General features: G+C 42.8%; 1 protein-coding gene across 1 annotated transcript in view; it reads right to left on the reverse strand.

Moving 5' to 3' along the window:
- Positions 1-23629, reverse strand: part of FAM3D (FAM3 metabolism regulating signaling molecule D) — a 39595-nt gene extending 15966 nt beyond the window's left edge. The window contains exons 1-2 of the mRNA XM_060761017.2: positions 23356-23629; positions 72-155 (exon numbers count right to left, since the gene is read on the reverse strand). Of these exons, the coding sequence (XP_060617000.2) occupies positions 72-84 (13 nt within the window). The 5' untranslated portion in view covers positions 85-155; positions 23356-23629. The remainder of the gene's footprint in view (positions 1-71; positions 156-23355) is intronic.
- Positions 23630-24918: the final 1289 nt, after the last annotated feature.

Raw genomic sequence — 24918 nt, forward strand, 5'->3', positions numbered from 1 at the left:
ACACCCAATTTGGGGAGGTGAAATCACAGTTGACAAGACTTTGCATTAAGGAATGTGGTAACTTTTCTTACCTGACACTCTCATCTTTACAGTCCAATGTTATGCAATATGTGCAGATGTTTACTGCCAAGATGTTAAAGCCACAAGGCTGAAGACTTAGATTGAAAGAGAGAGGAGAAAAGAAGCTGTAAGTCACATGCTATAAAACAGTGGAATGCTGGAAGGTTTCTTTTTAGCACTTTGACTTTGCAAAAATAAGAAAAGAAAACATTTGAGGAACCAAATTTATTTATTATTTATTTACAACATTTCTACCCCATCTTTCTCTACCCCGGTGGGGGGGGGGGGGGGGGGACGGGGACTCAAGGCAGCTTACACAGGCAACTATTTGATGCCTTCAAAAACAATATACAATTAAAAACATTTAAATAGAATTATAAAATACATTAAAATATGTAAAACATATAAAACAATGCCTTCACTGTTAACCACATTATCCAAAGCCATAGTCTGGGCCGTTCCAATAGTCATTGCACATACAGTAATTCCATATGTATCTATTTCACAAGATCTCCAAAGGCTTGATCAAAAAGCCACATTTTTACTTTCTTACAGAAGGACAGGAGGGAGGGGGCTGATCTAATATCCCTGGGTAGGGAATTCCACAGCCGAGGGGCCACCGCCAAGAAGGCCCTGTCTCTCATCCCCACCAGTCGCACCTGTAAAATATGCGGGACTGAGAGCAGGGCCTACGCAGCTGAACTTAAGCTCCAAGGTGGTTCATAGGGAGAGATCCGTTGGTCCACAATCACCTTCAAGACTTAACAAGACTGCATCCACACTGTAGAATCATAGCAGTTTATTTATTTATTCATTTATTTAGGCCACCTGTTCACCCACAGAAAACCATATTTACTAAGCCTCAGCACTATAAGGGGGGGGGGGGTTCACAAGGCCAGTTGCTGTCATTGCAACAGTGTAGTAACAGTGAGGCTGTGGACCATATTTGAGATTGTGCGGACCACTGGTGATCCACGAACCACAGGTTGGGAACCACTGTCCTAGATCAAATCAAAGTAAATGTAAATAAAATAAATTGTGATCCAGTGTGGTGCAGTGGTTTAAATGCTGGAGTAGGATTGCAGCGGTTCAGGGTTCAAATCCTGGTTTAGCCATGGAAAGCCACTGAATGGCCCTAGGAGAAGGCACACACTCTCAGCTTCAGATGAAAGTTATGAACAACCTCCTCTGAAGAAATTTTGCAAAGAAATCCCTGGAATAGAGTCACTAATATTCTATACATCAGAAATGATTTGAAGGCACATAATAACAATAAATGAAAATAAATGAACATTAATATATTCTCCAACTGTCCCAGTTTGGCAAGGACAGTCCCAATTAATCCTCTGTTGTCCCATTTTTCCCCACCAGCTTTTACAGTTTCTCACTTTGTTCCTCCTTTTCTAACCAGTTTCTCCCTTAACCTTACCTTTTTTCAGTTGCTGCAAACTGAACTCTAAGCACAAAAATAGTTTGTAACCCAGTTAACTGAGCAGCAGGAAGAGGATAAGAAAAAGCAGGATCCTGTGAAATTTTGGAGAGGATATGAAACAGGTAAATTAAAAACGAGTCTACTGTCCTTAAAATAAAACCCAATGAGAGAAAGGATATCTTGTCATGCAATGCCAGTTCACAAGATTTTTTGTCTCTCCTTTGGAAGTAGATTATGTAGATATTCTATATCATACCAAAGACTTAGCTAGCTCAGCATCATGTTTCCCATACTGACTCAGTAGCACTGTAATCCTTCCCAGCTCTAAGGAACATAACAACCCCCATTCTATTGTAAAAGTGCAAACAGAAATACAATTCTTAGAATATATTAGAAAATGTATTGTCGAAGTCTTTCATGGCTGGAATCACTGCATTGTTATAGGTTTTTCGGGCTATATGGCCATGTTCTAGAAGCATTCTCTCCTGATGTTTCACCTGTATCTATGGCAAGCATCCTCAGAGGTTGTGAGGTCTCAACCTCTTAGAATCTCAGGAATAATGTTCTTGTATTAACACTTTACTCTCTATATGCCAGGCATGGGTATACTTTGCCTGTCCTGGTGTTTTGGACTTCAACTCCCACAATTCCTAACAGTTGGTAGGCTGTTAAGAATTGTGGGAGTTGAAGTCCAAAGTATCCTGAGAGCCAAAGTTTGCCCATGCCTGGTATATGCTGTTAAAGTTCAAATTCCTTAATCCACAATGAGTTTAACCAATGGGCAGTGTAGCTGTAGTCCAACAGTATGTAGAGAACCACCATAGGGAACTACTGTGCTAAAAGGACATCTGTGCTCTTTGCATGTAAAGCAGGTGCTCTAACACTGAGCTCTGAGCCCCCACTCTATGTAGTCTGAAAAAAAATGGTGGGTGGCTTTAAGTAAGTGGGATGGTGAAACCAATGACCTTGTTACATGGTCGGTGGAATTGCCTCACATCATCACGGGGTGTGGTGAACCCAGCGTCCCACACCCCACATTGCCTGGCTCCAGAATTTGGTGCCAGTTCCTCCCATTGCTTCTTATGGCAACATGGGAGGCCTCCAGTGTTGCCACAGTCAGGGAATGCACTGGTTCCTCCCAACATCACCCATGGAGCTGTGCCAGCGACATTTGATGGGAGCTGGCAGGCTCAGTGGGTGATGTAGGGAAAAACTAGCATATGCCACCATAATCTTCCCCTTTGTGATGTGGTCACAAGTCAGATTGCAGCTTGAACTTTACATGAGTTGTCGAAGGACCATATCAGGCACAGTCTTCTCTATGTTTTCTCTTTGTTTCTCCTTGCTACTGGAATGGATTCCCATGGTGTCCATCACATGTAAGGCAACTTCTGATGGGACTCAGTGGGGCCCAGAGTCCAGAGTGGCTTTGGAGGAGTTGGGTGTTACCCAACGCTTCACTGAACAACATGAAGAGGAAGCGGGGAAAGGAATGTGGGATGGGAGCACATACCAGAAGACAGGAAAGATGGTAGGGAACGAAGGAGGATGGTTCTCTTCGTTTTTCCCTTCTTCCCCTGCTTTCCAACTGCCAGTCTGATGAGGTCCCAAGTTCATGAGGTGTAGGATTCAACACATCTACACTGACCACCTAGTGTGGAGTGGGCCCAGATCAGCTCCATGGTTGCCAAATGCTGGTTTAGCCCCAGGATGATGATGATGATGATGATGATAATGATAATGATAATAATAATAATAACAATAATAATGTGTGTATGACCTTGATGATATTGCCTCTATCAATACATCACACAGTCTTAGACGCTTGGGAAGTGTTCAACTTGTGGTTTTGTGATATGAAATTCAGCATATAGATCTCGTTTGCTGTGTCATACTGTGTTTTGTGTCTGTAAAATAATAGTAATGACAACAACAACAGCAACTGTATTTATATTCTGCCCCATTTCTCCAATGGGACTCAAGATAAAGGGTCAATGTCAATCTAGAATATTTTTTTCCAGAAAAACCCAAACAAAAAAACAAAACAAAACCCCATTGCATGAGTATTATCCTTGTCCCCCGTCAAACAGCTCTGGCAACTCTCTCCATCAAACCCTGTTAAATAAACAAAGTGCTGTAAGAGGATGTGAGGTGACTCCTTTGTGCGCTACCTTATACTCATGCCACTCTTGGGCTTGGCATTGCCGCTCTCCATTCTTTCCGTCCGGCTTAAATAACTTGCAATAGCCAAAGGCCATGGCTCTGGGCCAAATTAAACACAGAATGAGGTGAGAGATCTGTGCTTTGCCTCTTCCCCTCCCTTTGAACAAAAGTGTTGAGAAAGAGGCTATCAGTTTGTTTTGCAATGGTGCAAAAAGAAGACTGCGTACACCTTCCCACGTTGATTTCCGCTCACATTCTCTCCACTAACAATTTTCCCAGTTAGAGAAAAAGAGCAAAAAAAGTTACAGGTGGGGAAGAAGTATATGTTTTGTGTGGTTCTGGTCTCCTAGCACTCAGAGGATTGAACCTTGACAACTATCCTCTTAAGAGAAAGGTTTATCTTCATATTACTCATGGTTATGAACTTATTTTACATATGTCTATATTTAGTAGAGCTTGGTAGTTGCTTTTGCTTGAGGTGGGGAGAAGTCAGTTGTGTTTTGAATGTCTTTTATTTACTTTTTAAAAGGGGTGGGTGAGTTTATTTGTTAGTTTTAATTGGCAGGTTGGGGAGAAGTTAAGGAGAGAGCATAATAACGGCGCTTCATGCAGTCATGCCGGCCACATGACCTTGGACATGACCTTTGGCTTAAAAAGGGAGATGAGCACCAACCCCCAGAGTTGGACACAACTGGACTTAATGTCAAGGGAAAACTTTTACTTATATTATGGGATTATTTTACTATTCAATACTTTTGTTTTTCTTTTTTAATATCTGTGTTTTTTAATTTTCAATTTGTTGGAATTTATTCACATTTTGAAAAAATTATATGCATTGTTTTTAAAAGGCAAAGGTAGGGCAAAGTACACCCCACTCAGGGTTGCCAATCCAAGATTGCCTTCCCCTCCTGAGACTTTTGGGGTCAAAACTTGAAATTTAGGGACAATCCTGGTGATGGCATTAGGAATTATGGATTAAGAACCAAACAAAAACCGTTTACAGCCTGTCATTCAAACAGAATCATAGAATCATTGAGTTGGAAGAGACCTCGTGGGCCATCCAGTCCAACCCCCTGCCAAGAAGCAGGAAAAACAAACAAACAAACACACACATGTATGTTCTTGTTCAAAAATTAAGTCAGAAATTTTAACTAACTGGTCTGTTCCTAGCCTAAAGTGAAAAAAATGAGATTATTTTTCTCTCTCACATCAATTTAGGAAGACAGGAAAATGAACTCTTTATCTCACCCTACTGATCTTGGAGGAAGCTAACAAGATAAATAGATACTGTACACAGTCCCCAAATCTGCATGGGATATGATTCAAATCCTCCTGTGGATACATGAAACCATGGATAATAGTAACGTTTATACATTGACTATCCTTGGTCTGAAAGCATACCATAGAATAGCAGTGGGGGACCTGAAGAAATCTCAAACATTTCTGGGGAATTTTTTTTGAGGTAAACTGTAGATAAGGCACCGACCACGACTGCCTTCCACCTGGAAACCGATGTCCTCATTGCGGGAGAACATGTGGGTCAAGAATAGGGCTCCACAGTCACCTACATACCTACTGCCAGGACACCGCACTTGGAGGAGAGTCTTACTTGAACAACGAGGGATCACCTAAGTAAGTATGTAAGGCACTGTGCTGTATATGGACTTCCTGGAAAGTCTTTGCAATTTGCAGCAAGAAATCAGCTATGCCTTGAAAATTGTAGCAATCTGCTGCTCCACTAAATAAACTGGAGAACTGCATACAGCACTTCCTTCTTGCTCAGAGGTAAGCCAGCTAAATTTATTTATTTCCTGTATTTGTATACTGCCTTTCTCAGCCCACAGGCGACTCAAGGAGGTTTACAGAGCAAAATTCAATATGCACAATACCAAAAATACAATTAAAAACATTCACATATAATAAAAACTATAACAACACCAATAAAAACATAAGTCACTAGTGTCTCCTTGTTAAAAAACATTGTCCGGTTCCATCGTCTAGTTGTTCCACATTCCTATGTTAGTTACTCTGCATTTGCAAACACTTGCTAAAAAAGCCATGTCTTGACTTTTTTTTTCAAAATGTTAAAAGGGAGGGGGCTGATCTGGTATCTCTAGGGAGGGCGTTCCATAGCTGAGGGGCCACCGTTGAGACGCACTTGTGACAAAGGCAGAACCGAAAACAGGGCCTCTCCAAATGATCTTAAGGTCCTAGATGGTTCATAAGGGGAGATGTGTTCAGACAGATAAGTTGAGCCAGAACCATTTAGGGTTTTATAGGCCAAAGTCAGCACTTTGAATGGTGCCCAGTAGCAGATTGGTAGTCAGTGGAGCTGGCGCAGCAGGGGAGTTGTGTGCTCCCTGAGCGCCGCTCCTCTTAGCAACCTGGCTACTGTCCGTTCGACCATTTGAAGCTTTCAGACAGTCTTCAAAGGCAGCCCCACGTAGAATGCATTGCAGTAGTCTATACGGGATGTAACCAGAGCATGGACTACCGTGGTCAAGTCAGACTTCCCAAGCTGGCACACAAGCTTTAACTGTGCAAATGCTCTCCTGGCCACTGCCCTGGTCAGTGATGAGTCCAGGATCACACCCAAGCTGCAAACCCGCGTCTTCAGGGGGAGTGTAACCCCATCCAACACAGGCTGTAGCCCTATGCCCTGTTCGGCCTTGGGACTGACCAGGAGTACCTCTGTCTTGCCTGGATTCAATTTCAATTTGTTAGCTCTCATCCAGATCATCACAGCGGCCAAGCAACAGTTCAGGACCTGAACAGCCTCCTTAGTAGCAGGTGGGAAGGAGCTAAACTGGAGAATAACTCATGAAAATTCAAAGCTCAAGGCCAGGCCCTCAGATATGGGGACCAAGGTTCTCTGGATGTTGGGTTGCAACTTCTGTCATCCCTCACCATTGACCCTGGTAGCTGGGGATCATGGGAGATGACCCCCAATAACATCTGAAGGATCAACTTCAGCCATCCTTGCTTTTAGCACAAAGCTCACAGGAAGGGGAAATTCATCATGATACTTTGCATATAATCTTTTCGCTTTCCCAAATATGCTGGGGAGCAAATATTTACCAAGGTGAGTACACAATTATAGCACTTTGATACCTGATTAACTGACCCAACTGATTCCTGATTTTTGTAGTTTGGTGAAGGCACGGGAATTCTCTGCTAGATTGCTCTAGTTCTGTAATTGAGCAAACTGAGCCAGAATTCCCTAGCAAGAAAGTCTAATTACACCACTAAATTACAAATTCCAGAATTTGTTATGATGGAAGAAAGGCAGTTTTAGGGTCATCACATAATTCTGGTCTTCCAAATATTGTTGGATCACATTCCCAATTGGTTGCTGTGAGTTTTCCGGGCTGTATGGACACCTCCCTCCCCGCTTTTTTATATGTGTTAACAAAATACACAGATAATAACACAGACCAACCAATTTTTTTTCATGGTGTCTTTGTTTTTAGGCCTGTTCCTGGGTTTATTTGGGAGGTGCTGATCCAAAAAATGTCATTGGATGGACCACATCAGCTCTAGATTATTAAATATGCTTTCCTGTGGGTGAGCAGATGGTGACTACAGGATGGTATATGTTCTGTATCAGAAACTAGTGGTCTATGCAATGCAATCCCTGTTACGCAAAAGAAACACTGCAGTGTTTTTAGAGGATTAAAGAAGACTATATAAGAAAAGTGTCATTTCATGAAGCACCTGCCCTTGCTTTTTTCCTGTTTGATCTCTGGCCAAACAGGCTTAGATACAAGAGTTTCTAAAACATTTTTTTAAAATTGTAAATATATCTCTGTTGTCTTCTTTAGTGATTGGCTGGAGTTCCAAATAGGAGACATTAGGGTGCATCTGCACTGTAGTTTTAATGCAGTTTGACACCACTTTAACTGTCATGGCTCAATACTATGGAATCCCGGGACTTGTAGTTTGGTGAGGCAGCAGCATCCTTTGGCCAAGAAGGCTAAATAGTTTGTAAAATGTCAACTCCCAGGATTTCATAGTACTGAGCCATGTCAGTTAACATTGCATTAACTCTACATGGTTCCCAACCTGTGGTCCATGGACCACCAATGGTCTGCAAGAACTAAAATATGGTCTACGGCCTCACCATTACTACACCATTGCAACACTCCATGGACCATGCCCCCTTCCTTGTGGTCATGTGCCCATGGCAAAGAGGTGAGAGAAAGCCATTAGTGACAGTTTCTTGGATCTCGTGATCCATCTTTTGTTTTGTTTTTTCAACTTCAACCCACTCCCCATCTTCTTATTTTTTACATGAACAAAATTCACTAATAATAACGCAGCCCAACCAAAAAATTTTTTCTTGGTATTTTCATTTTTAGGCCTGTTCCTGGATTTATTTGGGGTGCTGATTCAGAAAATTGCATTGGATAGAGAACATCAGCTCTAGATGATTACATATGGTTTTCTGTGGACAAACAGATGGAGACTACTGGATGGCATATGTTCTTTCTCAGAAACTAGAGCTGATGTGGTCTATCCAATGCAATTTTCTGAACCTGCACCCCAAATAACCAAACCAAATCTAAAGTTGACCAAAAACTAATTTGTAACCCTTTTGGTACTAATGTAGGAGAGTGATCCCTGGTCAAAGTGGTCCTTGGCCAAGTGGTCCCTGATCAAAGAAAGGCTGGGAACCATTGATGTAGATCAGTGGTTCTCATCCTGAGGTCCCCAGATGTTTTTGGCCTACAACTCCCAGAAATCCCAGCCAGTTTACCAGCTATTAGGATTTCTGGGAGTTGAAGTCCAAAAACATCTGGGGACCACTGATGTAGATGCATATTAAATTACTCTTTACATCCATCATAGGGACTTAATCTGTCCATCTCTCCCCTCTGGGGCTCAAAATAGCTTGAGATTCCAGAAAAAAATAGATCACAATGCTTATAAAGCAAAATTAGCAGATTTTTCTTGTCCTTGCAGCTGGAAAACTGTCCTTCTTAAGCAATATTTTATCTTTTTCCTTTTACTGTTCCAGGACCCTTCAAAGGTATACATCTGCTAGTTGTTCCACAGGACATCCGGTTATATTATGATGATTATTTTAGATAAAGGCTTCTGTACTTAAACAGGTAATCAAGGAAGTGAGAGCAAAGTTGAAAGATTTGCTTCACAGAATCAGAGGCTTGCTCCTTATCTAAATAAGGATGCTGGAACAGAGGAAAAATATTAATGATATAAATTTAGACTGAAAGGGAAAAATAGGCAACCTGGTGCTGACTAGCTGGAATGACCATACATTCCACTATGGTAGTGAAAATAAATAGTAGCAGTTATGCAGCAGATTTTTGGTATCTGCTGGGATTTGGTTCTAGGACCTCCCATGCATAACACAATTGACAGATGCTCAAGTCCCATTATATACAATGGTAAAGTCAAATGGCACAAAATTATTTTTCCCTAACTAGGATGGTTGAATCTGTGGATGCAGAATCCATGGATATGGAGGGCCAACTGTATTTCATAATAATAATAATAATAATAATAATAATAATAATAATAAGACAGACTACAAGCAGAGGCATAACATCGTTGCTCAGAAGATTAATTGGAACTTGTGCCACAAATACCATCTGCCTAAGGCAAAGAACTGATGGGATCACAAGCTGGAAAAAGTTACAAAGAATGAACACGGCAAACTCCTGTGGGACTTCCGGATTCAGACAGTTTTGGAGCATAATACTCCTCACAATCGTGTTAAAAAACAAAGTATGGATCGTTGATGTCGCAATCCCAGGTGACAGCAGGATTGCAGAGATACAACTGGAAAAGCTGTCATGATATGAGGATTTAAAAATCAAACTGCAAAGACTCTGGCACAAGCCAGTAAAGGTGGTACCAGTGGTGATCAGCACACTGGGTGCAGTGCCTAAAGACCTTGGCCTGCACTTAAACACAATCGGCGCTGAAAAAATTACCATCTGCCAGCTGCAGAAGGCCACCTTACTGGGATCTGCACACATTATTTGCCGATATATCACACAGTCCTAGACACTTGGGAAGTGTCTGACGTGTGATCCAATTCAACAGCCAGCAGAGTGTCTGCTGTGGACTCATTTTGTTGTGTTTCAAATAATAATAATAATAATAATAATAATAATAATAATAATAATAATAATAAAAATAAAATTTATACCCCACCACTATCTTCCGGAGGGACTTGGGATGACTAACAAAGCACTCAAAGCTGCAAACACACAAAATACAAAAATTGCAGACACAATAACATAACAAAACAGCCAACATAAATATCTCACTTCACAAAGCCCCCTGGTAAGATCAATAAAATGCAGCAATAGCTGCAGTTATAAATAACAGTAATCAATTTCAGCCATGTAACATACTTGGTGAAATCTATGGGTCCTCAAGTATATTCATTAAAGAAATCTAAAATTGTCAAAGCCTTGTCGAAAAAAATATGATTTCAATTGTGTATGGAAGGCTTGGAGAGTGGGGGCTAGCCTGATCTCCCTGGAGAGGGCATTCCAAAGACGGGAGGCCACCACTGAAAAGGCCCTCTTACTCATCCCCACCAACTGCACTCAAGAAGGAGGTGGGACCAAGAGGAGGGCCTCCCCGGTAGATCTTAGCACCTGTGCCAGTTCATAAAAAGAGATGTGGCTTCAAAGATAGGCTGGACCTGAAGCATATAGGGCTGGATAAGTAATAACCTGCACTTTGAATTGGGTCCGGAAACTCATCGGCAGCCAGCAGAGCTGCTTTAATGGGCCATGATGTGCTCCCTATAGCCAGCTCCAGTTAGTAATCTGGCCATTAACTGCATGTCCGAGCTGTCTTCAAAGGCAGCCCCACATAGTGTGCATTGCAGTAGTCCTTCCAACAACTATAAGTAATGAATAGATTCTATATCTAGCTACTTCCAAGTTTCCATAGAGAAAAGGTAAGCTAAAAACATAATTTCCTAATGTGAACAGCTACATTAGAAAAAAATGGAGGAGTCAAACATGCATTTTTAAATCCCCATTTTCTTTCACAGCCTTGTTGGTCTATCTCTGTGGATATGTAACCTGTCATGAATTTAGGTGCTGCATATGTTCTTCAGATTTAGGAATGTGAAAGTTTACCAGAAAGATTGCAGTGAGATCAGTTAGAAAAGTGATCTAAATCCCACAGATTTTAGTCAATTGCCACTGACGTCCTATTAAAACAGGAAGAAAACCTGACCTGAGCTATAAATCAATAGAGTAGTTCTTCCAGTTTAACCCCAATATTGTTATTTTGGCATTATAAATCCTGGTTGGGATTAGGAAAAAAAAACATCCTAAAGAGAATACCTTGGCAGTCAGTGACCTGTGCTCTTTTGATGTTGTGGCAACAAAAAGAAAATCCAGGCAAAACAAGCAAGCACCTGTTTCCATCTCCAAGAGAAGCGCTTCTTAGTAAACCAAACCAAAACAAAACAGAGCAATCTCCCACAAGATTTAGGACTCTTCTACACTGCCGTATAATCCAAATTATTAGACCAGATAATCCACATTATCTAATTTGAACTGGATTATATGAGTTTACATTGCCATAAAATCTCATTCAAAGCAGATAATCTGGATTTTATATGGCAGTGTACAAGGACCCTTAGAATCACAAGATCTTGTCGGCCATAATAAGGAAATGTCTACTATGGTTCAATTCGAAATACTACAAAGACATGAACAACTGTTTGAGCTCTCTGCAATTCTGCTTCTGAGTAGACTTAAAAAAAAAACGGGGAGAGGAAAACAAAATATGATGTAATTTTGTGGTTTCTACAACAGCTTTCCCGAGTCTCTCCAAAGAAACACAGTGATAAGCAAATCCAGCCACATCTACATTGACTACGTAGTGAAAAGGGCTGGTGAATTAGTTCCACGGTGGCTAAATGACGAATTGATCTGCGTTAACTTGGACCAGAGCTGCTTAATGCAGTCTTGAACTGTCCTAACCAAAGTTGTGGGTTACTCCAAATTCTGCTCCAGAATCCAGAACAAACCATGCCTTTTGGCCCATGTGAAGAGTATGGCAGATTCCGAGATGGGGCCCATCTAAAGAGCTGGACCAATTCTAAGATGGCTTAATACTGTGTAGACTTCTTGTGCCGGCCTTAATATTGTGCAGACCTCTTGAGCTGGCCTCCTTTGGATTGATAGTTATATATAACCATCCTTGCTGGTTAACCATTATCATCTTTCAGCACCTCATTGTTTTAAAATCTTGTATGATATTAGCACTTATACGATCAGCACTTTAACTTACTATATCATTGGACTACTATTTCATGAGTTTTAGCACCTTAGTCTTTTTAATTGTATCATCTAGCTCTGAGTGTGCTAATTATTCTGACGGTGCTAATTCACCCCCGTTTTGATTGATTATTATTGCAACCTATGTGTGACCATCTTGAATGTGCTGACCGTTCCTGATGGTTGCTAATTAATTAATCCTGATTCCATGATCAATTGGTTACTTCGTGCACTTTATTAACTGTTGTGATCTTGCACTTTATGCCATTAGCACTTTAAACTATTTCTTGTGCACTTAGCCACTATAGCACTTTAAATTCGATTGTTACAGCTAGTGCTGAATCAGGCCTCCATGACGCACTTTAATTAATATCTTGGGTCATTTAAGCCTTCGCATTTCATTGCTGCTCTACTGTGTTGTGCTAAAACATCATCTGTATTTCAACAGCATAATTCCTTGTTCCAACTGTGCTTAATAACTACGACCTATGCTATTACCTACTTCTTGGCATCTGTTAATTTGGTTGCTAATTGTATATGTAGGTAAGAAGGAATGGAATAGCACGAGGGATCTCGAATATGACCTAACGGGACTGAAGAACACGTGGAAGGCAAAGCTATGGCAAACTGAAACTGTAACATGGCATGTACACCACGATGATCCCTGGTTTATTAGTATAAGTACCAAATGCGTCATGGAGGAGGGAGAGGCTTCCGTTAACCGAGGAGCCCCCATAGAAGTCGTGGTGGGGAAGGGGAGATACGGGAAAAGGAGACCTTTAATTCGGCCTAGGGAACGGGGAACAACTTTAGTAATTCCAAACCGGTCTCCTGATACGGTAAGTAGGTGCAACCAGGATGGCGGTCCCTCGGGATTGAAAGTGGTGCTGTTGAACGCCAGATCTGTCAATGGCAAAACAACTTTCATCCAGGACTTAATCCTGGATGAACGGGCAGATCTGGCGTGCATCACAGAGACCTGGCTGGACGAAGCTGGAGGTGTAAACTTGACCCAGCTTTGTCCACCCGGGTTCTCTGTGCAGCATCAACCGAGATCCGGAGGGCGGGGAGGCGGGGTTGCAGTAGTCTATAGAGATTCCATTTCTCTGACCAGGACCCCCATCCCGCAGTCAACAAATTTTGAATGCGTCCACCTGAGGGTGGGTGACCGGGACAGTTTAGGGATTCTGTTAGTGTACCGTCCACCTCGCTGCACTACAGTCTCCCTACCTGAGCTAGCGGGGGTAGTCTCGGACCTGGCATTGGAGTCCCAACGGCTGCTTGTGCTGGGGGACTTCAATGTCCACGCCGAGGCTGCCCTAACGGGAGCGGCTCAGGACTTCATGTCTACCATGGCGACCATGGGTCTGTCCCAACAAGTATTTGGCCCCACCCACAGTGCTGGACATACATTGGACTTGGTTTTCTGTCAGGGATGGGAGGAAGGTGGCGGTGTTGAGGAGTTATCCATCTCTCCGTTGCCATGGACCGACCACCACCTGGTCAGCTTTAGACTTACTGCACCCCCTAACCTCCGCAGAGGTGGAGGACCTATTAAATTGGTCCGCCCCAGGAGGCTTATGGATCCGGAGGGATTCCTGATGGCTCTTGGGGAATTCCCCGCCACCTCGGTTGGTGATCCTGTTGATGCCCTGGTCGCTCTCTGGAATGGGGAGATGACTAGAGCAATAGACACGATCGCTCCAGAACGTCCCCTCTCAAGTAGCCGAGCTAAACCAGCCCCTTGGTTTACTGAGGAGCTGGCGGTGTTGAAGCGAAAGAAGAGGGAACTAGAGAGCGTGTGGCGTTCGGATCCGAGCGAGCCAAACCGAACACGGTTTGTGTCCTTTTTAAGGTCATATGCCGCGGCAATAAGAGCCGCTAAGAAGACCTTCTTCGCGGCCTCTATTGCGTCTGCAAAGAACCGTCCGGCTGAACTGTTCCGGGTTGTCAGAGGCCTTTTAAAACCCACCATCCAGGATGGGTGCCCTGATGACTCGGCAGCTCGCTGTGAAGCTTTTGCTCGGTTCTTCGCAGACAAAGTCGCTTTGATCCGCTCTGGACTGGATGCCACATTAACGGCAGTCTCTGAGGATGTAACACGAGCATCTGCTTGTCCGATTTTGATGGATTCATTTCAATTGGTTCAAACCGAGGATGTGGACAAGGTGCTTGGAGGAATGAGAGCTACTACATGCATCCTAGACCCCTGCCCATCCTGGCTTCTAAAGGAGGCCAGAGGGGGATTGGCCGAGTGGGTTAAGGTGGTGGTTAATGCCTCCCTTCGGGAAGGCATTTTTCCAGCCAGCTTAAAGCAAGCTGTGATAAAACCGCTGTTGAAGAAACCATCACTGGACCCCACTCAATTGGTAAACTATTGGCCTGTTTCCAATCTTCCCTTTTTGGGCAAAGTCATGGAACGTGTGGTGGCCTCACAACTCCAGGCATTCTTGGTAGACACGGATTATCTAGATCCGGCGCAGTCTGGCTTTAGGCCGGGACATGGTACCGAGACAGCCTTGGTCGCCTTAGTGGATGATCTCCGTCGGGAGCTCGACAGGGGGAGTGTGTCCCTGTTGGTGCTTCTCGACCTCTCAGCGGCCTTCGATACCGTCGACCACGGTATTCTTCTGGGACGCCTCGCAGGAATGGGCCTCGGAGGTACTGCTTTGCGGTGGCTCCGGTCATTCCTCGAGGGTCGGTCTCAGAAGGTGTTACTGGGGGACTCCTGTTCTACCCCACAACCGTTGTTTTGTGGGGTTCCTCAGGGTTCAATATTGTCCCCCATGTTGTTTAACATCTACATGAAGCCGCTGGGCGAGATCATCCGGAGTTTCGGGGTGCGGTGTCATCTGTACGCAGATGATGTCCAGCTCTGTCACTCCTTTCCACCCGCTACTAAGGAGGCTGTCGAGGTCCTGAACCGGTGCTTGGCCGCTGTGACGGTCTGGATGGGGGCGAACAAATTGAAATTAAATCCAGACAAGACAGAGGTGCTCCTGGTCAGTCGCAGGGCCGAACAGGGTATAGGGTTACAGCCTGTGTTAGACGGGGTCGCACTCCCCCTGAAGACACAGGTTCGCAGTTTGGGTGTGATCCTGGACTCATCGCTGAGCCTGGATCCCCAGGTTTCGGCGGTGACCAGGGGAGCATTTGCACAGTTAAGACTCGTGCGCCAACTGCGACCGTACCTTGGGAAGTCTGACTTGGCCACGGTAATCCACGCTCTGGTTACATCCCGCCTTGATTACTGCAACGCTCTCTACGTGGGGTTGCCTTTGAAGACGGCCCGGAAGCTTCAACTAGTCCAACGGGCGGCAGCCATGGTATTAACAGGAGCAGGGCGCAGGGAGCACACAACTCCTCTGCTGTACCAGCTCCATTGGCTACCGATCAGCTACCGAGCCCAATTCAAAGTGCTGGTTTTGACCTTTAAAGCCCTAAACGGTTCTGGCCCTACATACCTATCCGAACGTATCTCGGCCTATCAGCCCACCAGGACCCTAAGATCTTCAGGAGGAGCCCTTCTCTCCATCCCGCCTGCTTCACAGGTGCGGCTCGCGGGAACGAGAGATAGGGCCTTTTCTGTGGTGGCCCCCCGGCTTTGGAATGCCCTCCCTATTGAACTAAGATCAGCCACCTCGCTAATGGCATTTCGGAAAAATCTAAAAACTTGGATGTTCGAGCAAGTTTTTAACTAATTTCCGATGTAAGGTTATTTTGACCATGTACTTGCAACCAAGGACAACGAACTGAATTACGATTTTAACTATGAGATGTTTTCGACTTGTATTGGTGGCCCGATACTAAGTATGTTCATACTATGTATGTTTTATGTCTTGTATTTTGATATCTTATTTTATATTTTTAAGTGACTATTGTATTTTAACAAGTTGTAAACCGCAATGAGTCGCCGCACAGGCTGAGATATTAGCGGTATACAAGTGTATCAAATAAATAAATAAGATGAAGGCCTTGTAAACAGTTGAGCCTGTTCTGAGATGAAGCCCATGTGAAGTTTTGGGCCAATTCTGAGATGGAGGCTATGTAAACAATTGGTCTGGTTTGAGCTGGAGCTCATATAAACAGCGTGGCTGGTTCTGACAGGATCCCTTGTAAAGTGTTGCACCAATTCTGAGATGAAACCTTTGTAAACAGTTGGGCTGGTTCTGACATGGAGCCCATGTAAAATGCTGGGCCACTTCCAAAAGGGAACTGGTCCCAAATTTTAACATGATCATCCCAAGTTCCTTAGGGTCAGATGGCCCCGGGGACATGGGATGGCACTCACCGTCCCCTCCTATTTGCTTCATCGCATTGGCCAGTGAATGTCATGTGTGTTGTGCCAGTCATTTCTCACCTGGAGTGATGCCAGCTGAATCAATGAAGTGATCAGAGGAGGAAGGTGGGGAGGAAGGGGTGATCCTCTCTCTCCTTCCTCCCTTGACACTCTGGTATCCTGCCTGACGGCATTCAAGGTGGTGAGGGATGGGCATGATCATGTTGCATCCGTTGGTCACTGCAACAAGGACAATGGGAGGGGACAGTAAGTGTGCCTGTTCTGTGGCACCAGACCTGGTTCAGTGCTGCTGAACCAGCCTCCATAGCTCCTGGGGACTGGCAGTATGAACCATTCTTGGAGCAATCTGAGGTTTGCCATGCAGTCTTGGGATGAGTGGTTAGTGTGGATTCTCCACATAGTTAAACATTTGGGGGATTAATTTCTAAAATATTCCACACATGGCATTTTGCAAGATTTTTTTTTCATGTCAGGAGAGACTTGAGAAACTGCAAGTCACTTCTGGTGTGAGAGAATTGGCTGTCTGCAAAGATGGCTGGATGTTTTGATGCTTTACAATCCTTGTGGGAGGCTTCTCTCATGTCCCTGCATGGGGAGCTGGAGCTGATAGAGGGAGCTCATCCATGTTCTCCCTGGATTTGAACCTCTGACCTGTCAGTCTTCAGTCCTACCGGCACAAGGGTTTAACCCATTGCACCACCGAGGGCTCCAAGTAAAGAACAGTGTTTTCTTGCAGGAGACAACATTTTCTGCAAAGAAATAATATTTCCTGGGCAGCAAATGCTGTTTCCTGTGCAAAAGAAAAGAAAACCCATGTGAACGTTTGATGAAGATTAAGTCCTCAATTGCAAGTAGTCATTTGAAAACTGTTCTGTTTTCGAAGGCTACCTCGCAACGGAAAGAAAAATGCTAAAATTTCTTATTGCTTCATTCAGAAATGATATTACTGAAGAATTATACCCCTTTCCAAAGTCTCCGAGGCAATCATTAACTAGCTAACATTTTTTCCTCCACCATGAACCTTGTGCAGAACAAGTCCCCATAATAAGAACATGGATGAAAGAATCATTCCTCCATTAGAAGCACTTTTAAAAACTAGCATGAAAGATGAGGTGATGCAAATTTTATCCAATCTCTGCTATTCATTTGAAGTGTCCGGTTTAAATGAGCCATTTACATTTTTACGAAGTCAGAGGAAAGCTGATTTCCTACTGAAATCAAATCCCACATCCACCACAGTTTTAACAGGCTGCCTCTGGCTATCGCATGAATAGAGGATTTCTTTCGCCTCCTAGTCTTGAGGATAGTTCATTAAGCAAACGGGCGCTTGCAACTAGGCACCGCTATCAAGGAATCTCTTTGAAGCAGATGCGCAGAACCATTAATTAAGATAGGAACTTGGAGATGTTAGATCCAAGGCTTCGGCATTTGCACTTAGCAGAGATAATCCTCAAATGATTCATGAAGGAAATGGGGAGTAGCAGGTCCTACGGTTTCTATTCATGCTCACTATGGCCAAAAGAAAAACAAATACATTAGAAATTACTAGCTACAGTAAAACCTCATTTTTGCCAGATCTCAAGCAACTGGACCTCTCAAGCAACCAGCAAAAATGGAAAAAAAATGGTACTTTAAATGAAAATTGAAATAAAATCAATTTTTATCAGAAATGTTAGTGTAGATGATTATCTTTATTTGCTTTTAATATCAAGTCAATACAAAGTTTATGATATGGTATCATTTTGGGTATATTGTTAGTTAGGTCTGTTTTTAAGAGCTCCTCTCAAGCAACCAGAAAATACACGTGCATGTATAGGTATATTATTTTAGTAGCTACATATATTACCCACACCGAGAGAGAGATCATGCCTTGCAATACTATTTGCTGTGGAACATCATTGGGAGGGTGCTATTGTGCTCATGTCCTGCTGCCAAGTTTCTTATTTGCATCTGTTTGGCCATTGGTGAGGCTGTTAAAGGCTCCTTCCTAAACTACAAACCCCAGAATTCTTCAGGAGGCAGCAACCGGATTTAAAGTGGATTCATTCTCTAGTGTGATAAGTCTATCAGCCTCTGAAAACTGTATGATAGGATCATCTTAGGGTCATCATAAGTCAGAAACAATTTGAAGGCACATAACATACCAGCAAACATATGTTAGATATGGAGAGAAAAGTTGTTTCAATTGATTAAAGCAACAACAAATTGATGTTACAGTATTTACAGCCTCTTAGTGAAGAAGTACAGGGATTGTCAAAGGCTTTCATGGCTGCAGTCTCTGGGTTGCTGTGAGTTTTCCAGGCTGTATGGCCATGTTCCAGAAGCATTCTCTCTTGAGGTTTTGCCCACATCTATAGCAGGCATCCTCAGAGGTTGTGAGGATGCGTCTGAGGATGCCTGGTATACATGTGGGCAAAACATCAGGAGAGAATGCTTCTGGAACATGGCCATGCAGCCTGGAAAACCCACAGCAATCCAATACACATATTTTTCATTTCCCCTTCATTGGGGAAAAAATGCCAGTAGTAGATCTTTCCCCCTTTTGTCTTTTTAAAAATTATAAACAAACAAATACCCACAATTCAAAATGAACATTTTGGAAAATTGTGCACGAATATACTGTAATCATTGTAAAGCTGTCTGCAAGAATTCACAAAATTAGGAAATGTGTTAGAAAAGTGCATAACTATGGAAAAGTGTGCCCCAAAATAAATATGAAGTTTCATGCATCCAAAGCCAACTATGCAAAACAAAAATGGTGAAAGGGAATACAGATTGTTCTGGGGAAAAAATGCAAGACTAAGAGTGTTAATGTATTGTGTGTTGCTGGTTGGGTTTTGGCTATTGGGAGTCAAAGGCATAAAAGCTGTTCTGCATACTAAGGGCTGCAGTAACTTCAATTGTTGCCAGTATCAGGAGACGTGATGACCTGGATGTGTTCCTCTGGGTCCTAGGGTTTCTCCCATGGCGGAAGACCTTTTTCAGAGTGGAATTGATTTTACGTGTGCTGCTTATTGTGAAAGAATTCAGTAAAAGGAGGGTCCTGATCCCATTATGGTCATTGTTCTCTAGGGTGATATTGATGCCTTTAAGATGGGAAGGACGTGCCTGCTTAAGCAAACAGGCTGCGTTTTTCTAGTACAATGCTTTACAGCACAAGCAAAGCACTACGAAGAGAGGAAAGGAACATGAAAGAAATAAAATAGAAGGTGTGAAAGGAGGAAACAACTGACACACTTGTACTGTCAGAAGAGAATCCCGGCTTCACTAAACCTTTCATTCTCACCAGGACGAAGCTCAAAATGGAAATAAACATCATCATCACCATGACCATTGTCATTACGTATATGCTACCTACTCTCTCTTAAAAGCGATGCAAAGCAGTGACAAAGATGTCAGTGAGGTGAGAAACTGGTGGTCTTCCAGATGGAATCTGCCACTTCCAGTATGGTCAGTGTGTCATGATGGTGGATGTTTATTTATTTACTCTATTTGTATCCCGTCTTTCTCTACCCCGAAGGGAACTCAAGGCAGCTTTACATATAACAACTATTCAATGCTTTTGAATAACAAGAGTTAAAATACATTAAGTTAAAAAATTAAAATTAGATGCACATTAAAACATATAAAACATTGCAATCAAAACAAAAATCACACCATCCACAATGGTAATCCGGGGTCATTCCAAAGGTCACTGAACATAATTCTGTAGCTATTATTGCACTATAGTTAATCTCCAAAGGCTTGACCCCAGAGCCTAGTTTTCACTTTCCTTCTGAAGGCCAGGAGGGAGGGAGCTGCTCTAGTATCACTAGGAAAGGAATTCCATAGCTGCGGGGCCACCACTGAGAAGGCCCTGTCTCTCGTTCTCACCAGATGCACCTGTGAAAGAGGTGGGACTGAGAGCAGGGCCTCCCCAGATAATCTTAATCTCCCACAGGCTGAGAAAGGCAGTATACAAATATAGTAAATAAATATGTCTGGAAATATTTGGAGGGCCACTGACTTCCCACTCCAGAGTAAAGCCTTATGCAAGCCACTGCTCATCCTGAATTGGTTGTGCACAACCAATGGCTGTGTAGCTTCATTCTATTCTTTGCATGATCTCAATCCCCTTATCTTGCTAGTAAAAACTCATTTTTCCTGGCATGTGAGATCACTCCTATGACTGTAGTCACTACAGCATATGTTAGCTGCTGCTATTATCATATCATAAACAGACATTTGTTTGTAAGTATACTTGTGAGGACCTAGGCTGACATTTGGATGCAGTCCATTCCTCACCCTTTCTCTATACACAATTGCCACTTTTTCCATACTGGAGGCAGTATACTGTAACAGAGGCATAGCAGGTAGAAATCATTTTCCTGGTTTGGAAAATGTGATGGGAAAAACTTTATGATATTGTTTTTCTCCTATGGGCCCAACTGAACATGAACATTAAGGACCTTAAATCAACATCCAAATTCTGCATGTTATAATAAGCTATTGTCCATGATCTAGACAACAAAACTGGGGCCAGTGGGATATAGTCTCCAAAATGATGACAATGTTGGATATAATCACAACATAAGATACCATTCCAGGTCCATATTGCCTAAGTCAATCATTCATAAACCTTTATTCATCTGCCAGAATCCTCAGTCAACATGGCTAGTGGTCAAGGACTCTGAGAGCTATTGTTCAAAAGTTTGTAGGACCAAAATCTGAGATGCTCTGACCTAAACTATGTATCTCTTAAAGGTGTGACCCTGAGCAGTGATCCTTGCTGGCATTTGGGTAGCTTGAGTGAACATGTAAAATCCTTAATAACATGCTATACCAAAGTGGTAGTTGTTGACATTAACTGATATGCTCAGGAACATAGTGATTTATCACAAAGGTAATTGCATACTCCTCCTTCTATTTGTGAAGTGAAATGTTTTTACATCTAACTCTATGTTTTAGAAATGAAAAGCTGGGCTGCTTTTAAGAAAATAATTCCTGCTTTGTGAAATGCAAGTCAAGTCAACAAGAAAAACAAGTTAAGCAATGAATAGAGTTATGCCCCCCCCCCAAAAGAAACAGTGCAAAGTAGAGACGCCCATAACAGTGCAAAGTAGAGACGCCCATAAACCTTTCACAGGTGACCATTGCTGCCAAAGTCACTGAACAGGGAAATCTGATTCAGATGCAAGAAATCAAATACCAAAAGCCTGGAAGGCAGGAAAAACAATGCCCAACCATCTCCATCAGCTTCTCAGCAACATGTAGATTAGAGTTGCAGAATTCAAAGTGCTGGTTTTGACCTACAAAACCCTATACGGTTCCGGCCCAGTGTATCTGTCCGAACGGATCTCCCTCTACGTCCCACCTCGAAACCTAAGATCTTCCGGGGAGGCCCTGCTCTCGACCCCGCCTTTATCACAAGTGAGATTGGCGGGGACGAGGAGCAGGGCCTTCTCGGTGGTGGCCCCCCACCTGTGGAACTCACTCCCCGGGGAGATTAGATCGGCAACGTCCCTCCTTTCATTTAGGAAAAAGTTGAAAACCTGGATATGGGACCAGGCATTTGGACATCAAGGCAGCTAAAGAAAGACCTGATGACGAGCTGGAATCTGATGAGACGGAATGGATTTACGAAACTTCGAATGCTGAGCTCAGGATCAGCCTACTATTGTGTTACTGTATTTTGTGTAGTGATGTTTTTAAATTTTTAATAGGTAATAGTTTAACTTGCTTATATATGTATGTATATGTGACAAGGCATCGAATTGTGCCTTCCTTGTAAGCCGCCCTGAGTCCCCCCCCGGGGGTGAGAAGGGCGGGGTAAAAGTGACGGAAATAAATAAATAAAAATAAATAAATATATTGTATCAGCATATGTTATTTATTCACAAGAAATTATAGGGAAAAGACTGAAAAGGCAACTCTTGTTCAAAGTTACGTATTTCTAAAAAAACATCCTCGATTCATTCTGTTTTGTTTTGAGTTGGGCTATCTCTCTGAGAAAGGCACTGCTTGCTCTTGATATTCTTTATCAGACTGAAAAAGTAGTTCAGCCAGTTATTCTTACCAGTAGAGGCTAGAGCAATGCTTTTTTTTTTTTTTTGCCCTGTGAACATAAAGGCAATTGACTATGCAATGATATGTGCCAAGTTGTTCCTAAAAGTATGGAAGAAAATCTTCTTTCAACCATTCCAAGGCAATTGGCAAGATTATATCAGCAGGGACTTGTTGAAGATGTTTTTTATGGTCTAATGTGAAGGGAAGAGGTCATCTCTTCATGCTACCATATACCTAGGTGGGTTGGGTGTATTAGAGAAAATTCCCCTATCACCAGTGCTAAAGTGAGGCAAAGTTCTAGTCCTTCAAGTTCGGACAAGAAGTTCACCTCACTTCAGCATTGGAGATAGGAGATTATTCTTCAGTGAATCCAACACACCAGTATAAATGAGAGACACCAAATCATTTTGTATGAATGAGGAGAGCAGATGGGGAGCCCAGGTGTAAAAGCTAGGATGCCATTGCTATGTTGACCATTTGAGCCAAAATACAACACAATCCAAAATGACCAAGAGAGTGGGATTGGAAGAGGGTTGATGCAGGAAGACTTTCCTAGCCATGCACTAACTAAGGACAATGGCAGTAAAACCCAAGTAATAGAATTCCTGTCTCCATTGGCATCAAGGAAGTCCCCTTATATGGCCTAATGGCAGTACCGGACTTGCCTTTTCTGCCTTCCAGCTTGTACAGACGTATGCTTCAAGCATTCTTGGTAGCTGTGATTGTAGATCAACCTGACATTCAAAGATCAGCAGGTAAACGTTTTCACAGCATGCAGCCAAATCTTTTCAGTTCAAGTTACTGTTCAAGTGGAACAGTCAAGTTGAAAAGTTGGCAACCCTATTCAGGTTGCAATATCCACAAATGCAAAAATCAAGGATAAAAGAGTCAAACAGTGGATTATTGCCTCAAACAAAATTGTTTTAAGTGAAGCCTATTTAACCATCATTTCTCAGAACACTCACACACATACCCATTCACTCTGAGAATAAAAAACAGGTACATCTCAGAGATTTGATTGTGGTCTAACATTATACGAAACATTAATTAAACATCAATACAGCATTCTACCTGGTTACCTGTATGCTTGCTGCTGTTGCTCCGTAGACTCAGTCCTGAAGTTTCTGTCAGGGCAAATGTCCTACAGGTGACTGAATTTCCTGGCAGCTAATGCCAAATGAGGTATGGCAGTCAGCGAGAACAGCATAAAAAGAATGAGAAAAGGCCAAGCTAAGTTTTATGACTAAGGCATAAATCTAATAAACGAGAGGGTTAAATCCATTCGTAAGCCCAGCCTCTTCAGTTGAGTCACAGTCCATGGCAGACAAATACGTCCCTACAGCATGTGCTGTGTGGCTGTCCTAGTAAATGTTAAACAAACCATATAATACATGAATAGAATGAGGAAGTACTTGCAATTGTTTACAAAAAGCCCGGCTTGGCTGGCACTGAATGAGAATACTGGGAGGTGCAAGAAAAGCCTGATGCTGAACCAGGATATGGGTCACAAATTCTACATTCTCAGAATGAATGATCTTTTCTCATGGAGGTTCTCCTAACCCTCTTTTTAGTCTGGAGTTATGTGATAAGTTTTCTTGGTGGTTTTAGGGACCTGCTTCCAGTTTGTTTTAAAAGATATCACCACCAAAGGAGACCCCCTGCAATAGAAACCTAGTTATGTGTGTCTGTGCTCCATGTTTGATTGTTATAATGTTATATGAATTTCAGCTTCTGCAAGAAGTACGGGTTGAGAGCTTGGCATGTCTAACTTCCCAGAAGGCCATATGAGACACAGGCTGGTTGAAGGCAATATCAGAGGCTTTATTCTCAATGGCCAAAGAGAATGTCAGTGGAGACAGCACTACAAAGAACTGACATACTGCAATTGCAAATGCAGAGCATATTTATTGTATTTAGACAGCTAGTCAAGATTCCTGTGCAACCCTGTTTGGTCCAGAAAGTTTTGGGCTAGGATCTGCTCCCTGGTATTTCCAGGATTCTGTTTGACATCACCACTGATGGTTCCTTGCTGTGGCGGGACAATGTAATAAACTGTCATTGGATTATTTCGAAGATTGTGTACATTTATTGATCTGCTCCGGCGAGGGGCATGGTTGGTGAGGAATGTGGTAAGCTAAGCAGTAATGGGCTGAAGTGAGTTTTTGATATTTCAACTCTGGTCAATACAAAAGGTACCAGTCCAGAAGAACAAAAGGGTGCTTAGGCTGTTTGTCATTTCAATGGGAACCCCAGGGATGGGTCAGGTCTGGTGACACAGACAAGGAAAGGGTCCTAGGAATAAACCAGATCTTATCAAGAAGAAATAGGAAAAAAACCTGGGGGCCCTTGCACAACCCACTATATATCCCCAGAGTCTCTTTGGTGTATTTGTGAGGAGATTATGATAATTTATATGATTGTTTCCTGGAGACTGAGATGTGTTGGGGGCAATATTCCAGGGTAATTCATGAAGAGGTAACTATAAGACAAATGGGAAATCACCGTGTATCCCAAAGGATCGACACAGCACAATTCATATTTTTGGGGTCTACTTTTCGATAACAATAAGTACAAAATTACCTGGCTCTAGCATATAACAGTAACACTTGATGTTTTGAAGTCTGGACCATCTTTTAGTGACA

The sequence above is a fragment of the Anolis sagrei genome, chromosome 2 (assembly GCF_037176765.1).
Source record: "Anolis sagrei isolate rAnoSag1 chromosome 2, rAnoSag1.mat, whole genome shotgun sequence".
Lineage (NCBI taxonomy): Eukaryota > Metazoa > Chordata > Lepidosauria > Squamata > Dactyloidae > Anolis > Anolis sagrei.